This window comes from Manduca sexta, chromosome 9 (genome assembly GCF_014839805.1).
Source record: "Manduca sexta isolate Smith_Timp_Sample1 chromosome 9, JHU_Msex_v1.0, whole genome shotgun sequence".
In the NCBI taxonomy this organism is placed as follows: domain Eukaryota; kingdom Metazoa; phylum Arthropoda; class Insecta; order Lepidoptera; family Sphingidae; genus Manduca; species Manduca sexta.
The window spans coordinates 5535997-5555109 of NC_051123.1; the positions used below are offsets into that span (position 1 = coordinate 5535997).

Here is a 19113-nt window from a genome sequence, read left to right on the forward strand (position 1 = left end):
TCCAAGATCCTATTTATCTCTATACCAAAATTAATCGAAATAGGTTCTTCGGTCACAAATGGATTTTCAAGTGGGCAGTGATTCTTTTCGGATTTTGTCTTCTACGCCCACATGTAAAATAATGTATTATTCTGTATAAGTACGTACTCTTTTTAATAAGGTATGAGACATTTTTAAAAAACAATGATATAAATAGAGAAATAAAATATCTGGTAATAATTGATTTTTCATTCATTTTTTAAAAAAATAAAATACGTATTTTGTATTTAAAATATAAAATTGAAAAACATTTGTATTTGTTTTTAATAGACACTTAAAAAGTACTTCCATTTTGTATTAAAATACTTTAATCAGACTATTTTATACATTGCTGTACCTAGCTAATTCAGTACAATAAATTTTGTTTAATTATGTGGCTTAATACAAAATTATTAAAATTTCATATACCGCTATTTCATAGCCATATACAATATGGTGAACTTCATATACGTTTTTACTATTGTCAAAGGTCCGTACAAGACCCGCCAAAAAAAAATCCTATACTCTTATTTTTTTTCTTCGGAGCTTCGCGGATACGGATTCGGATATCCGGCACGTCCCTACTCTTAATGTATTATTAATTATAATTATGCACGCGAATATCTAATATTTATAAAGCGTGTTTTGCATACTACTTCTTAACTTGGCGTTTAGTGTAGCGGCATGACTACCGCGCTGGTCTCAGATTCAATCCTAGGGTTAGGCAATGGGGTACTGGGTTTTTTCGCTCAGTATCAGTCCCAAAACTTGGAACTTTTTGGTAAATGGTATGTAGTCCTCCTAATACTTGAGACCTATCACCAATCATTGGCGAATTGTTGGTGTGTTACATCTCTGTCTATCCCTGAAAAGGGTAAAGGCGTGATGCTGTCATGTCATGTATTTACTATCCCTGCATAGTATATTATCGATGATTGACTATTAGGTGCCACATAATCAGTTAACACCGTTTCAAAAAAGGCATTGAATATTAAAACATTATAAGAAGTAATATTTCGTTCGATAAAATGATGTATTATATTGATGTAACGATGTCAACACATAATGATTTCTCATGTTTACGCGAATGGTATATATTGAAATAATTTTTTTTTTCGGATTTTGTCGCAGTTTATAACTTTCTTCCGACATCACTACATAGTATAAAACAAAGCCGCTTTCTCTGTCCCTATTGGCCTTTGTATGCTTAAATCTTTAAAACTACGCAACGGATTTTGATGCGGTTTTTTTTTAAATAGAGTGATTCAAGAGGAAGGTTTATATGTATAATAACATCCATTAAATAGTGGAGAAATACTGTTATTTTGTTATGTTATACCTGTGCGAAGCCAGAGCGGGCCGCTATGTTTTTATATACAACGTCCACAGTTTTTCTGTAGTGTATTTAGTATCAGCATTGCACCCGTGCGAAGCCGGGGCGGGTCGCTAGTTTCGAATATTTAGCAACCTTTAAGGTCACAGGGAGGACTCAGGAGCTGGTTGCTGTTAAATAGAATATAAAAAAACGAAATAAAATTCGAATAATTATTATTAATACAACATTAGTTAAAATTGTCTCGGTGGCGTACTACTGACCCAAGACCTCAGGTCTTGGCTTCTATCACCAGGTCGAGCATTGATTTTTGGTTTTCTACTCAATATCAGCGCGAAGTTTGGAATTTGTGTATTGCGATACACTTGAATGAACTTGGAATGTACCCTACGAAAAGTCGGTGCATCAATTGCCTCCCTACTCCTTTGGGGATAAAACGTACGAGTGTGTGTCAATACTTTAAGTATGAAACACAGTTTGAAATCTAGAACATAATCGCGTCAACCCTGTCACACGTGGTCACAAGTCGGAAAGTGCAAACATGTCGAAAGTGTTGCTACACTGAACAGGTTCTTTGGTTGTTGACGAAAGTTGGTCGATTTACTTCGAGGAAAACGTTCGTGAATAAACACTGTAGTGATTCATGTCTCATAGACGACGCTAGCGCCATCTAGTTTTAAAAAAAATGATTTAAAAATTCTATGATTTCCGAAAGTAAATTTATGAATAAAAAGTAGCTTATGTGTTAATTCTAGGACATGGTCTAACCGTATGCCAAATATCATCAAAATGCGTTTAGCCTTTTTTTTGTTTTAACACTTTTAACAAACTTTTTTGTCAAATTTTCGCATTCATGACATTATAAAATAAGAAGTTAGATAAATTATAATATTTACTATTTTAATATTAGGTGTGAGTTCACAAAAATATGTTTGGTCCTCTAATTGTTTAATATCTCTTGTGTGTATTAAAGTAATTATAGTTTTCGCGATAGCTGTACAAGGTTTCTTGACTCGTTGTAAAAATATTTACTAATACAATATTACCGTTTTTTTCGACAGATAGCTTTTGCATTGACATTTTCAGTTAGCTTTTAATGTCGACGACCTGACTGAGCTACTATAGGAAAAGGTCGAAAGTAACTCGAATCAATTTCGCAATATCGAATGAATGAATAAGATATATCTCGCTCTCTATTAAAAATAATGAAATATTCCAATATTGTTAATTTGTGTATATCTATATGTTTTCAATAAAGATACGTCACGATTTACAATGGTAATTAATAGTTAATAGATACAGAATAATTTATATTAACGGTAAAACAATCTTTATATTATTAGCAATAAGAATTAAATGGATTCAACGATTTTATGTTTTCGCTAACTTTTGCCTCCGGCTCTGCCCCTGTGAAAAATTTGTTTTCAGGATAAAAAGTAAATCTCAGAGTAATGTAACTTCTTGTCAGTGAAAAAAAAATTAAATAGGTTTAGTAATCGTGAGATTAGCTCATTCAAACAAATAAACTCTAGTTTTATATATTACTATAGATTACTGAATTTATATCCATGTTTAATTTAAAAACATTCAAGGATAACAAGATATAATTATGAGTTGCTCATTTTGTTTCTTCTAAAAACAATCTGCCTCGGGTTCTTTAACGACCTGTCAAGGTGTTGAAACGTTTGTCTTCGTGTCTAAATTAACGATTACATCTTGAGGTTGGATGTAAAACTAAAATTGTTAAGGTTTCTTTCCTCATGAATCCAAGTAGTAATACATCATGTTTTTTGACTATGAGTGTTTCCAACAGTGACTAAATTGCTACCATTGTGTTGACCTGCTTTAAGTACTGTATTGTCTACTAGTATTACCAGATAACTTGCGACTCTATCACACGCGAGTTATGTCTCATTTATTAATATCAGAAAATTAAGACGATTTCAATAAACGATCCCGATCTTTATCTTCGATCCCGAGAATGAACCAAACAGAATATCATTTATAAGCATATCTAAAAACTTTGTTATGACTGGTCCATTTTCGCGATGAATTTGATAAAGCGAAATGGTGGTACATACATAAATAACATCACGCATTTTATCCCCGAAGGGGTATGCAGAGGCGCAACTAGGGCACCCACTTTTCGCCAAGTATATTCCGTCCCATGATGTGATAGTGGGCGAGCCTATCGCCATATCGGGCACAAATTCCAGACTCCGGGCTGATACAGAGCAGAAAAACCCAAATATCACTTTGCCCGACCCGGGATTCGAACCCAGGACCTCAGAGCGCTATTGTACCGGACAATTACGCTAGGCAGTCACTACGCCACCGAGGCAGTCAGAAATGGTGGTAGGTCTCCCATATGTCAGAGTCCGCCTGGGTAGGTACCACTGTAATGATTATTTCTGCCACCAAACAACAGTGTACTCGCTGTTGTGTTCCGGTTTGAAGGTCACTGTAGCCAGTATCATGTCTTAGAATGGCGAGCGCAGTCGAATACCTAACAATTATTTGTAATTCAAGGTGTTGACGTTTCTACTGTTAATGGGCGGTCATATCGCTTACCATCAGCCGAATGTCAAGCTCGTCTCGTCATTCATAGCAGTAAAAAAGCGATACGAAATATTTATTGAAAGTGGCAGGTCAATGAGATAAAGTGACTTTTTGTCAAATAGTACGGCTCGGTCGTACAACCGGTCGTTCTTTAAGCTATGTTATCTAACATATAAACTTGTATTGTGTCGTCGTTCCGCCAGTCCGATCGAGACGTTAGAACAAGATGAACACGCTGCGAGGACTGTTTGTTTTTAATTTAATTGCCGTGAGTACCTACCTTTAGTTACATTATATCAATTACTTTTATGATATCACTTTATTTTATGCTTTATGACACGTCATTACGTTTTTTATTTGCTTGTGATAGGTTTTTTTTTGAGAGAGGAACTTGTTTTTTTAATATGCTTACGTGCGATATAGATAATTATTGTTTTGTGGTAATTGTCTAGTATTTTTATGAACTAATTTTTATTTGTTTTTATAATTGTTCTGTTTAAAAGAGTTATTATATTTTTTTTCAGTAAATTCGAAGTAATTTACATGTTAAAAACACTAATAAAGCTGCTAAAATTGAGAACTATAATAAAACTTAATGGACATAATACGTATGTAATCGAGTGTAAAAAACTCTTTACGATTTTAATAGCGCTGCCCGTGTTATTACTTATTTTGCATAATTTATTTTTTGCTACACTGAATCATGTGGGTTACACACAATCAACAATGACACATCAAACTTACGGATATTTGTTAACCATTAAATACCTTTTATCGGACGTATACCTTTGGCAATCGAAACAATATCAAAGTTGAAATAATACAAAAATATTTATTCGCACAATACCATGACACATTCATTTTCAAACAAAATATAGAGATGTAATTTTTTTTATACAAATAGAAATAAAAAAACACACACAAACAAATAGATGAAAATATAACAAGGTATAAAAACGCAAATAACATTATTTTTCGGATTTCTTGCCAAATTTTTCGCAAGTCGGTGCAGTCTGAGTGAGCAACGTTGAGAGTCAAGAGGTATACAAAAAACTGTAAATTAGGTATTTTCAAGATCTAACATAAATAAAACCTAAGTTGCAAAGTTATTTATTCGAAATAATTTTGATGACGAACGACCAGTTACCCCTTATTAAATTGGAAATTATTTATTCAGCATTCGAAAGTTGTAAGTATTTTCTTAACATTGCAGATGCACTATATCTCTTTTATAATACTTTTGGTCCTATATTTCTTCTATCCTTGCCCGCTTTGTACGCAGAAGGCGAAGTTAAACGACAATGTTTATTTTCATTTATGGGTTAAATACTTAGAATTTTAAAATTCTAAAACATACCTACGTTGCTTATATTTGGAATTTGTGCTTGTAAAGGCTAGATTCGTAGCACATCACGGACCGAAAAATAAGTTTGGCTAATGACTAGACTTATAAATGAAACTATTTTTTAAGATTTTATTGCGGTTTTTTCTTACATTACATAAAAAAACAATGATTATTACTTGGCCTCTGTCTATGCCTATTTTTATTGCTTTAAACGTCAAGACGAGCTTGCCGTGCGCCTGATGGTAAGCGATACGATCGCCTATAAACAGTAGAAAAACATCCAACACCTTGAATTACAAAGTATTGTTTGGTATTCAACTGCGCTCGCCATCATGAGACATGAAATGTTGTCTTATTATGCTTTTGATAAAAGGCGTCAGTATGTAGTGATAACATGCAATATATTTATTAGAGCAAACTGTGTCAAATTTAATATGTCCACACATGATATTAGTGAATGCCGAATGGGCACCAATTAATCTGGTCAATATTAGTTTACTTAACTATTCGTATCCGCTGTTACATTTTTATATGTCAATTGATTTAATTTAAAGTTTGCTCACGTCCGCTAATTAAAACGTCTACATACGCTGGCTTAATACTACAAGGTCCTATGTTAAATTTATTTATGTTAGAAAACAAAATCATCTTGCTAAAAACCGCTATAAAATCCATAAAATAGTTTTATTTTAATATCTAACATTCGCATAAATTTAAGAAATCATTATACTTAGCATACTTAGTGTCGGGTTAAATAAAATATATTACCTTATTTATTGTTTAACTATAACAAATCATTGTCTTACTGTAACAAGGCCTTAGTTATTTTTTATTTAAGTTAGAAAAAGGGGATTTAAAATTTTCATGTTGGTAGAAATTCGAAAAGACCATTATTCATGTTGCCTTCTTTATTTATCTTTCGGGATTATTGGAAACTGTCACTGAGAAAATCTTATAACGATGCGATATAATTCAATTTGCGCATTAAAAATAACATAGAACCTAGTAATACTGAGCCAGCGACATGTCTTCGCAATTACTTTACGTTAAATGGATAAAAAAGGCATTCTCGACTTGGCTTGCATATTTTAAAGCATTGATTCTCAAAGCGGTCCAGGTGGCCCCAGGGGTCTACGGGAGACTCGACCGAGGTTTACGTTGGCGTGGTCAAAAAATGGGGGTTCATAATTTGTAAGCGGGAGTCCACGAAAATTTATCTTCTTTGATAGTAAAGAACTAATATGTTGGCTTGACTTCATTTATCAATGGACGCAGACAATATTTTAAAAAGCTCAGTGACTGTTACATGTAATAACTTGCATATTCTGTGGAATATGGTATAAATTTAGCTACAGGGTATCCACTTAGAACCCGTAAAAATTCGAAAGTAGTATATGAGAAAAAAAGTTTGGGATCCTCGGTTCTAAAGCATGGTTCGAAGTACTTCAATGAACAACTTATACAAGTTTTACTAGACATGTAGAGTTTTTATAACCCGTGCAGTGACCGCGCCTTACATTACTTCACATTTCGCTCTCGTAACTCAGTTGCGATATTTTAACTGACCCTTACTTGGATTACATCCGCGGTGTAAAGGGTAGGGAGCGATATATCCACCGATTATAATTATCTCTGATGTTTTTCTCTGACTAGATGTGAAAGGTTTGAGTTGTAAATTTTAAATATTTTATGAAATATCAGATCATGAATTATCAGATTTTTCGGTCAGGAATTCTTTCTTAAGTTCAAGAAATGCTGGATGCAGACGTTTACTAAAATATCTGTTAATAAATTAAATATAAATCAAATAAACAGTGTTGATGAAGTTTTGTAGAGTTGAGCCTATGCTCAACTCTACAAAACTTGAGCATAGGCTCAACTCTACAAAACTTCATCAACACTGTTGATGAAGTACCTATGTACTTACGTGTTGCATAATATTAGAACAATAATTGTAGTTTTTTTACGTATTACGCATGCGTCATAATAATTATTGAATCACCGTAAAAATGCTTAACATTGTAAAACAAGAAAAAACAGCAATTATTTTAACGCATTTTATATGTTAATAACTACAAAAAACGACGTCAGAAGGCGCCTTCAGTGTTAACTGATTTCCTCGAATAACACGATTGGTCTGGGGTCTGAACCATCTGAGGGAGTTGACGTCAGATGCCAAGTAAAAAATATGCCAAGTTTTTTCAACATGCTTGAAAAACTGTATTGTTACGACTCTACACTGGAATGGTATAAGTGCAGATGGAGAAAATAATGTGTTTGCTACTTCAACCTTTGAGAGTGATATGAAATCTGCTTTTTATAGGGTACATTCCTATGTTTGGTTTTATGTATTATTTTATATGTACCAAAATAAAACAATTTTTTTTTCTGTGAGACCAGTTTCATAATAAAAAATAAATTAGTTATTTCATATTTGAAATATTGTTGTGAGCAAAAGTCGGGACGTGGTGAGGTTATCGCGCTCTCTGTCTCGCGCACGTAGCGTTATGGTCGGTTGCACTCGGTGACGTCACAGTTTGCTTTTACTGTTATTTGATAGCTACACCCTCCACCAAATTGCAAAGCTTTACAACTTATTCATTATTGCGTGGATTTTGATAATTCTTTTTCTGTTAGATGGTGGATGACATTCATTTTTGATAAATGGGTTAAACAAAGTAGTCAACTACCCTATTGTTAGTTGGACAACTATTTGTATAAGACTATGACCATGTCTACAGATTTGCACCTATATCTTTTACTTTTGGTATAGTAATAAGACACTTCAGAAGCCTGTCTAATGAACATATTTATTGTTTTTCTTAATCCATCATCGTCATATTAAGTTCACTGCTGCTTTTTAGTGCCTTTAATTTCCTAGTAATTAGTTTAATTCGTTTCCATAAACATCTAATAATAAATAAAATTCAAGTTTATTTCTGTGACGAATCTTTTTAACGTTTCATCATTAAAACGTATTGTTATATGTTTATATTATAATATTTTATTGCTAAGACCATGACCTACTTTATATTTAAATCTGAAGTTAACTTTTATGTAGAAATTAGTTTTATATTATAATAACTGACGCGTGTTTTTTTTTTGTTAAGTATTGTTCAAAGCAGAGCGTAATATTTCGTATTCATATTTTTTAAAATATAATGTTTAACTTACACAATAAACAATTATGTTGAGTGTGGAAGCTTATATTTTTATATTAACTTTTGCATTGGATTGCCGTCTTATATAAAATACCTCCAGTATTTTCTGGCTACCAATGGAAATATAATGCAGATTTACAAATAAATATTAATTATTGATTAACCTATTCGGCTCCGAGGCAGTTTTTTGCTTCTTAGATGTAGTACATATTCCTAAAGTCGTTGCCGATTGATAAAGAAGAATAATTATTATATTTTAGAAATAAATATATCCGTATCACCTCAGGGGCCTAATAGAAGCGGTGAAAAGTATGTGCACTACATTCATCTCTACATTCATTCGTGATAAAAAGCAAGTGTGTGTAATTAATATGAAAGCGTATTTTATTTTGTACGGCGGGTCTTACCACCTTGTGTACGGTGGTCGCTATCAGGCGAATATAAACTAAATCCTACCATTTAATGCAATGCATTTAATGAAGTAGGTCATTTTCATCAAATGTGGAGTGTATCTGAATACAAACATGGACTGATGAACTGATGCTACATTCTAAATATCTATGTTAAATAAGGTCAGATTTTTATGGATTGCCTTAGATATGCCGAACGACTGACGGCAAGTAAAACCCAAAACGTGACTTTAATAGGTTATTAGTCTATTTTAAGTTTTGGTCTGAAGGTCATTTATCTCCGACATTATAAATTTAAGTGCACTTTTTACCGAGCTACGACGAAGCAAAGGATAACAACTAACAGCATCTTGAAGGGCAAAAGTATTTCGGAAATGATTGACTATGACGTTATATTTGATCATATTTTGGAATTTATTGAATTGTATAGGCCTGTCCCCTATCATACTATGGAACGAACACAGCCGAAAAGAGGGTACCAGGGTTGCACCCTTGCCTACCCCTTCGGGTGTAAAGACGTGATGTGTATTGAATTATGCATTTAACGACCGTGTATACTGAATTCTTAATAACCAAATTATAGTAACACTGGTGTCTTTTACCCTGATAGTTCAATTTAAGTTCCGATCAATTCGTAATCGTTGTATCCGGTTCCAACAGGCCGGCATAGTTTTGACTATTGTCGAAGGGTAATCAGTCGCCATTCAATTGGATCACACTTCACTTACCATCCGGTGCAGAGGGGTCACTTAGCCGCGCACGTACCTATAAAAATAAACTATTAATATGTAGTTGCACCATATTATTTTAAACGCGTTATCAACAATGTATTCTGTATTACTTGTTGGTTATTATGATGCTTTATGATTTATTTATAAAACGGGTCCAAATGAATAATTGCTATTCTGATATTATCGTAAGACAAAAGGTGTCTTGTATAATAATGGTAGTTATATCGCTTGATGCAGTCCACTCCTAACAAGTCGGTCTGCAAATGATCAGTGGAAGCCTAGGTTCAGCAGTGGAGGAGTGGCAATGGTTTATGGTGATTAGAGCAGAGCAAAGTAGAGCGTTAGATAGGCCGCACGATATAAGTATGTATAGTTTGGAATGGAATGTTTATGCAGAATGACCTGTTTGCGATTGATTGTAGTTAGATTGCCGAAAGAACGGTCAAAGAAGTTTTTTTACGTGCAGAGTAAAATGAGCTCTCTGCACCTGATGGTAAACGGTGTGGGGTTTATGTAGAATGTCGACTGACGAGATACCCGTCGCCAGTCAACGCAATTATGTCGGCATTTTTGAATTGTATATACATAGGTTGATCCCGGAATGTGACACACTTCAGGGGGCCACTATAGCGGGTTTTAACACTTTGTGTGTGGTGGTTGGACAACACTATTATGCCGGCCTTTTTGAATTGGATATATATATAGGTTGATCCCGGAACGCGACACACTTAAGTGAGCCCCTATGGTTTAACAACTAGTGTGCTTTGGGTGCCATCCGGGCTGATCAAAAATATATCCTACCATCAGCAAAACGAATGCGTACCCAACTGGAATCGAAATCATTAGGTATTTTGTATAAACAATAGATGCATGGTGTGTAACATGATTATTGAACTTCTTGTCAGCAGTTTTTCTGATTAGATGTGGTACTTATGCCTGATAGTGCTATCGACTTACCATTTATTCATAAATAGGTTAAGTGTGGATATACATTAAACAAGTTGCTTTTCTTCTAAACCTTTTGTTGATATACGCGTCTGCTTTTGTATGAATATTGAATAATTTCTCAACACACTTACCTTCATTATACTTTTTTGCAACAGCATAAAGTTTATTATTGATTGTCCCCGACACCGTGTCAGGGCGATCAATCGTTTATAAATGTGGTTTACAGTACATTTCACTTTCAGTTCGCGATGGCTGGGTTGGCGCCCTGCATCCAGCTCAACGATGGTTACAACATCCCAATACTCGCTTTGGGTACCGGTAGAGGCACTATAAAAGAGGTGAGTTTGTCTTTAACGCAGCAAATTAACTACATTGTTCCATTCCATTATGTCGATTAATAGATGATTATCCTTCGCCAGTCGAAATAATTATGCCGGCTTGTACCAATCTGGATATACACGGGGTGATCCTGGAACGCGATACTTACGTAGGCCAGCTTTACTTTCCCTACACGTTTAACAATGGAAATTGCGCCGTATTACATACTTATAGGGATATTATTATTTGTGCACACAAGTTAAGTTCCGACTAACAAATAACAAATAATTTGAGGTTATGTTTCTTATCGAGTTTTGTGGTTATGTTTGTTGACTTTATTTAAATTTATTGCACAATAACCTATTCGAATTATATTATCTCATTTTAATTTGTGTCCTAACAAGTTATGTTCGAATTTCGATACATTTATATTTGTTTTGCTTTCACTTTTGCGGTAAAATCGAGCAGTTTAAAAGATTGGCTAGTTGGTATATATGCTACATGTTAAAAAATATATTAATTAATATTAAAATCCCTGACCTAACGTAATATTTGAAAATATGATTTTATGAACACAAAAAATATTAAATATTTATCTATTTCTAAAGGTTACCTATATATTGCGAAATAAATAAAAAATACACGCTCTGGTTGGCATGGCTTTGAACTTAACTAATTCGTAACAGAAACTGAGAACCTTTCGAAATATATTTTTACTAAATATATTTACATATCAATTCTAAACGAGGTAATCTTTAGTTAATATTTGAATTTCCATATAAGATTTCTAATAAACTGCAAAGAATTAAAATTAAATGTGCTTATAATGGAAATGATTAAATGTATGCGTAAATTGTTTTTTGTCTGGCTTTTAGTGATATTTAGGAAATTCTATGACAGCCAAGACGCCATCTTTGATTTGACCATAAAGCAATTATAAACGAGTGCTAGAATGTTTTTAAACGGTATCAACGGTATTTTGTTTTTTTTTATCAGTTTATTGATAATTTTTAATTATTAGATTGTCAGAGTGTTTTAAAGTTAAAGTAATATTTTAAGAAATATTTCATTCGTATTTATTATATAGTAACAAATATTTATAATCGTTTTAAATTTAAATACTAATTTATATTTAATTTTATTCCTTATTTCCAGTCTGAAACCTTAGACCAAGTCCGCCAAGCAGTATTCTGGGCTATTGAAGAAGGTTATCGGCACATAGACACTGCTGCCATCTATGGGGATGAAGAACAAGTCGGATTAGGCATAGCTGAAGCCATTAAAAAGGGCATAGTCACAAGAGACCAACTGTTCGTTACTACTAAGGTAATATATATTTTTAATTATTTTATAATACACAAAACAGATTACAACTGCTACAAAAATATACATAAAATTATGCAGTTTTAATCTGTATTGTATTCCAAAAATATGTGTACACAGAAAACTAAAACGGGGTAGATGTAAAAATTATACAAAATAAAGTGAGTAAAAGTTAAAGTACTACTACCGCATAAAAAGTATAGACTGCTAAATGAGGAAATCCACAACTATTACAGAGTTATGTAGAATATTATTTTAACATAATGTTTACGTTAGATGAATATCATCAATTTGATTAAATAATATTGATCTCAGAAAGTCGCAGGATGTCGCTGAGTGTGGGCCGCCTCCAGTGGGGCGATCTGGAAATCTTTGGGGAAGGCCCATGTTCAGTAGTGGACACCCTGCGGCTGATGATGATGATGATGTTATGATGATGAATGTTGATCTTAGCCAGACTCTACTACTCAGTATTTGAAATAGATATAAGCGTTCATACAGAAACATATGACGGACTATACATACCTATAGAGCGTTCTGATTCCAATGTATCAATCTATTTATGTCGTATCGAAAACCACAAATTTTGATTATTCGATCTGGGTATCGAATCTACATCCTTATAACCGCAGAGTTATGGAGTAACTTACACTTACACTAGATTAATCACACATTATTCATTGACAGTACCAGTACTTTCATTTTAATTTTGCCGAGTCTATGGTGTTTGTGTTGTGGTAACGCTTATGGCTTTTACTTTAGTGAAATTTGTGTTGTGCCAACTCTTATGGCTTTTACTTTTGAGACGTTTGTGTTGTGCCAACTCTTATTGCTTTTAGTTGAGCGATGTTTGTGTTGTGGCAACTCTTATAGCTTACTTTTATTTCTACAGTTCATGATGAAACTGGTTGATAGCAGAGTCAAGTGGCATCTTATACAACTTTTTTTGTATTTTCCAGTTGTGGAACGATAAACACGCTCGTCAAGATGTGGTGCCAGCGCTGAGGGAGTCGCTGCGTCGTCTTGGATTAGACTACGTTGATCTCTACTTGATACACTTCCCTATCTCCGAGAAGGTAAGAATTTGAATTAATAAAAAATTACAAAGATTTTGGAGATTGCAGAATATTGAATTACTTAGACGAACGTCATGTAGATTAAAGGCTTTTAAAAAGGATTAAAGTTTTTTTGCACAATTAAAAATCAAATTTCCTTACAATGAAACTTATCATTACCTTTTTGAACATGTAATTGAAAAATCTTAACCGTTTTTCCAAAGGTTAAGCGGCATGAACAATTATAATTTTTACGATCCTATACTAACATTTCCCCTGTTTTTAGGCCGACGGTTCCCCCGACAATATCGATCACCTGGAAACCTGGCAGGGCATGCAGGAAGCCAGGGATCTGGGCCTGGCCAGGTCCATCGGGGTGTCCAACTTCAACATCACCCAGATTAGTCGACTCGTTGAGAGCAGCGGCGTCAGACCTGCTGTTAACCAGTTTGAGGTATTAATACTTGGTATTATGAATAGCTCGTAGATTTCTAACCAAGAATAACACCGGCACCCAGCGTCAGCCTCTTAGTGGCGGCAGATTTCAGAGGACGCTCACTCGATTTAATTAATCATTCGTTTATTTAACTTTAGTACCTTCCATATTACAAACAAATGGAAAATTATTAAGTATTTTAGAAACTTACATACATATATAACCCTACCTACATGGGGCGGCGGAAATAAAGTGGCACACACTCATAAAAAATTTAAATCCGGCACTGGATAACCCATCTTGCTGCCAGTTTTGCAACCATCACAATGTGTTGATTATTGACTTGACTACTCACTATGATACAGGCTTGCCTAGTGTAGGGATTATTTTCAATATATTTGTAAAATTCCAGCATTATTAGCCTTAATGGTTGATGTCTCATCCTCTCTTTATCCTATTATTACACACACCTGCTTACATTGTTTTATCTTTGCACCACTTCCGTGATTGGAATATAATGCCTTCAGCATTAAGATCGTTTTAAACATTGTAGTATCAAAAGCGTGCAAATAAATTAAATTATTGTTAACTTTAAACTTTGTAATATATATTTTTTAATAATTTCTTTGAATGACGAAACGAGGTTGTCGTTGAATTACGTGTGTATCAAAATATTGTCGTCAAATAGATTTTATTTAATTTTTATTTTCAACTTGTATAAGCTAGTAAATATTTACAAATTAGGTACACTAAATATTATATTATATTTTTTTACCGTATATTTCTCTTTCCTTGTTAATCATGTACCGTGTTACGCTGATTCCAAAATACCAATACTTTTTCCAGGTGAACCCAACTATGACTCAAGAGCCACTAGTGACTCACTGTCAAAATCTGGGCATCGCTGTGATGGCATACAGTCCGTTTGGATTCGTGGTGTCCAGGAAAGGCTCCCAGGCTCCCCCTCCGGGTGTAGACGACCCCACCCTGGTCGCACTTGCGAATAAGTACGGGAAAACTGTTGAGCAAATCGTTTTAAGATATTTGGTAAGTTTTCTTGATTATTGATGATTTAAATAATAAATTTCTAATTGAGTCAGTTTTTAGACATTAATTTTATTTCTTACTTGGTCTTCTTAAAGGCACAATTGCGCAGAACATCGATGTTTTTGATTTCCAATTGTTAAAGTACAAAGTCGCTACCATCAGCAATTTCAACAAAAACTTTCGAGTTCATTCGAGAACATTTCCAACAGACTGGAAGGATTACCCCAACTATCTTTTCGAGAGGGATTAAAAATATTTTGTTTGTTACGCCCTTGAATTAAGAAATTACTCCCATTGTTGTTATAAAATTATGCTGTGTAAAGCTAATGTAATAAGGTCTACGGATAAAATTATAACATAAGGGTAATCATGACTCCTTTCTAGAATCGTTAACGCTAAGGGTAAAAAAATAAATTTATAGCAATGACGCATCTTAGCGACTGACGGGGGGGGGGGGGTTGAATTGGGTCCCCCCCCCCGTCGGTGTCTAGGTGACTACTGATTATTATTTAATGACTATGATCGATATATTGTTATTAAAATAAATATTATTTTGTAAGATAGTAAAAACACACGAATGACTACACATCGACTATATGACCCCTCCCTCACTTTGAAACCTGGATTCTTCTTTGTTCTCAATTATTTTCTATAAGCTTATACGATTGTAGAAAGGCGTCCTGGCTGTCGCTTTAGGATACATCAAAACCAAATCTAAAATTGAAATATCACGCACATTTAAAAATATCATATTATTTTATCTTTTTTAGATCGAAAGAGGACTTATCCCCATCCCGAAGTCGACAAACAAAGGCAGAATTGCGCAGAACATCGACGTTTTCGACTTCCAATTGTCAGATAACGAAGTCGCTACGATCAGCAGATTTAACAAGAACATTCGAGTGGTGAACCCTACTGACTGGAAGGATTACCCCAACTATCCTTTCGAGAGGGATTAAAAATATTTTGTATGTTATGTGCTGATTAATATAAGTTGAAAAATAAGTTGTTGTTTATATTTTGTCAAAATTGTCGGCTTATATCCTGAGTTAAGCAGTGATATTGGGTTTTTTTACCATTGTATACTTATTTATTACAATTTCCATACGAAGAGTATAAAGGTAGGCTTATTGCTGGTGGCATTTTCTATCAGTCAACCTTTAGGTGGTGCAGAGACTAAAGTAGGCAGTATCAGCCTAGATTTGTGCCCGATACGGCGATAGGCTCGCACCCTTTCACATCATGGGACGGAACACTGGCGAAAATCGGTTGTCCTTATAACATCTTTGTTTACCTCTTGGGGATTAAGGTTTGATGCTTGTTTGTGTTTTATGTTACTTGTTACATGAAAGAAATTAACAAAACTGACATTTCTTCTTTATATAGCGTAAAGAATTGAAAATTGACGAACGACGCTTCACATGCGTAGATATCTAAATTAAAATAAACTGAGAAATAGCGCATAATTCTTTTATCTGATTCCAACAACATATATTATTAAACAACACTATTGCATTTTTAATACATATATATTTACTCCAAAATTTCATAAAATAAAAACAAAGTCTATTGAATATTACAAATCAAAATATAATTTCATAGAGTCTATAAATAATTACGACTTTCCTCCGCCAATTGCGTATAAATCTTTATTACCATAATGAAATAAGTAAACAAGAGAGTACTTCGCTTGTTTAGGGTTCACGCACCGGCCTTCAACTCGCTGGGCGTCAACATGGTTAGGGTTGCCACTTATTCTGGCAGGTTTAAATATCGACGGTTGCAAAGCTAATTAACTTAAGGCGATACCTCAAGGTCCATTTTCATACATTTTGTTTCACCTTTAATCTGGGTAACTAAACAAGTATTGGCAAGTAAAGAATTTAAATTCACGTCTAGTTAGTGATTAGTTCTCGCAGTTGAAAGAAAAACGTAAAAATAATTAATAATCATGGATATTTCGGCCTTTAAAATTTAATATGACGAAATTTATTTAAGCGACATTTTTTGTGATAAGTACTAAGTTTCATACATATTTAAAATCAGCACTTTTTATGTTCATTTAACGTAGTTCAAATATATCGAGAAAAAATGTCGCTTAAGACAATTAGCCTTTTAACCGTCGATATTATGTTCTTGTTCGTAAGATAGAAAAAATATGACCAAATCCTATAGATTTTAAAGAGCGGGAAAACTAGGTTTCCTAATAGTTATTTACCTATACAAATACCAATAATAAGAAGTAGGTAAATCAATAAAAAATAAATAAAATAAAATGCTTTATTCATCACGTAGGCGAACATAGTTGCACTTATTATAAGTCAAGGTACATGAGAATATTTAATATAATAACTTATTTAAAAAATACTAAGTGCCAAAAGTACGATTACCTCGCTGGCGTAGTTGTATTACTGTAGAACTGACTGAGGGCTCTGGTTCGATCTCCAGGTCGGGCAAAGTGATATTGCGCTTTTCTTCTCAGCATCAGCAATGAGTCTGAAATTTGTGCCCGATATGGAGATAGGATCCACCCATCACAACTGGACGGAAACCACTCGGCGGAAAGTGGGTGTATGAAATTTAAACGTGATGTGTTTATTCAACGACTTTTTACAATTATTCTACCTACAAATCCGCCATTTAAACTTCTGGCAATGTCAGTTGATAGGCACCGGCTTGGCAGACCTGTTGGCATTGGTAATGACCATGAACTGCGTTAGGTCTTACCAGCTTACCATTATATAAACCGCAAGCTCGTCTGTTACGCGTATTTTACCTATCAGGGAGCAGTGAGTTGTTCGAAGCCTTTGTGTGGCCTTTGCAATACCTATCTTTACATATAATAAAATTGTAAGCGACGTTTGCACATTACAGATTTTGTAGAAAAACTAATATGGTGGGTGTTTATAAGCTGCAGAAGCCAAAAAAAAGTTTGTAGAATTTTTATCTGTCTATGTTTGTACACGCACCACATAAAAACTAGTCCATCAAATTGAATGCAGTTTTCACCGATATGTTGCTAGAGGTCTAACTTAAAATATAAGCTCTATTTTATCCTGAGAAACACTTTTTACGTGGGCGGATGTGCGAGCAAAACCTAACAGTAATTAATTTACATGATGCACTCAATAAAGTATCCAGTAACTGTCATGATGCACTCAGTGCTAACTGTAATTAGTTATTCCTAGGTCCCGATCATCTAAATACCCAGTTAAATCCTGTATAGTTATGTTTAGAGGATTCGTGAGGCATCCTTAGGTCATTCTTCGTCTTTTGAGTTCTATTTTGTGTGAAGGAGCACCCCTATTGCATGGAGTCATATTTTATGACAAGTTTACTATGTAAGGAAAGATAGCAAGTATCTCTTTAAAAGTTTGCTCTCATACATAGTCAGGCGTTGTTAATTACAGCTTGCTAAACCATCTGGCCTTTTTAATATGGTATTGTTATAAACCAGCTGGCTAGTAACCACTTTATTAATATGATTTTTTTTAAATACCAATTCTAATGGCTTGGTAGTTGGTACTATCTAAATCTAAATCTTAGTTCGTGCTTATACGATACAGTATTTGTTAAATTATAATTAATAATTCAATGAATTAGGAAATTACAAGGCAGTTTACTCGATGCTTGTAAATAAGGATTTTACAAAAAGACTTATTCTTATAGGCATAAACAATCACATACCAATATACATGTGTATATTGTTATCATTTCTCATATGAAAAAATACTTCGCAGTAGCAATTGTTGGGTTGCGATTAAAATCCCATGATTGTATAAAGGCGCCTATGAATTATGGAGTAAAAACAGGTTTTTGTGACCGGTCTGTGTTGGATTAATAGGTAAGTCTCACCCGACTATGGTAGTGAAAGAACAGAGAGTGCACCTGTGTATTGCGCACATGCATAAGTGATGCACTATATCTCCTGCGTATCTGGCTGATCTCCGCTGAGATTGGCCGCCGTGGCCGAAATTCGATTAGGAGAGATTCCCCACACATTATTCATTCATTCATTCAATAGGTATCTAGATCAATTGTTTGATTTTTTATTTGCTTAATATGAATAACTTCGATTTTTCTTCTGCGATAAACAATTTGGTACACCAATAATTCCTATGTACCAACTTACTAGTTTTACCATGAGGAAACAAATCTTAGTAATTATAGGTAATAAAAATGTCAAAGTTTGATATGATGTTTGCAAGTGTGGATTTCATTCGACGCGAAATAACTTCATGGGAAAAATTAATTACGCAGTTAAATTAAGTAATGTTACTTTGTATTTCGGAATTGCAGTGGGACTTTTATATCTACATTTTTTTTCTGCGGGCGAAATAGCGAACAAAAGTTAGTTAGTAGCTAAAAAGTTCCATGTTTTGCGCCACAGAGGCACCAAGTTGCATAATGTATTCCAATCATGGAATTA

At 34.0% G+C, this 19113-nt stretch overlaps 1 protein-coding gene across 1 annotated transcript; it reads left to right on the top strand.

Annotated features, from left to right (window-relative positions):
* Positions 1 to 4061: 4061 nt before the first annotated feature.
* LOC115443304 (aldo-keto reductase AKR2E4) lies at positions 4062 to 15689 on the top strand. The gene is made up of 7 exons (XM_030168659.2): positions 4062 to 4178; positions 10748 to 10843; positions 11979 to 12149; positions 13106 to 13222; positions 13488 to 13655; positions 14484 to 14684; positions 15455 to 15689. Exons 1-7 carry the CDS (start codon positions 4137 to 4139, stop codon positions 15641 to 15643), a joined length of 984 nt encoding a protein of 327 aa, XP_030024519.2. The 5' UTR covers positions 4062 to 4136; the 3' UTR covers positions 15644 to 15689.
* Positions 15690 to 19113: the final 3424 nt, after the last annotated feature.

Coding starts and splice junctions, on each gene's coding strand:
- LOC115443304 (XM_030168659.2), top strand. CDS start 4,137: ATGAACACGCTGCGAGGACTGTTTGTTTTTAATTTAATTGCC. Junction 12,150..13,105: donor AACTGTTCGTTACTACTAAG/GTAATATATATT, acceptor TGTATTTTCCAG/TTGTGGAACGATAAACACGC. Junction 13,656..14,483: donor CTGCTGTTAACCAGTTTGAG/GTATTAATACTT, acceptor TACTTTTTCCAG/GTGAACCCAACTATGACTCA.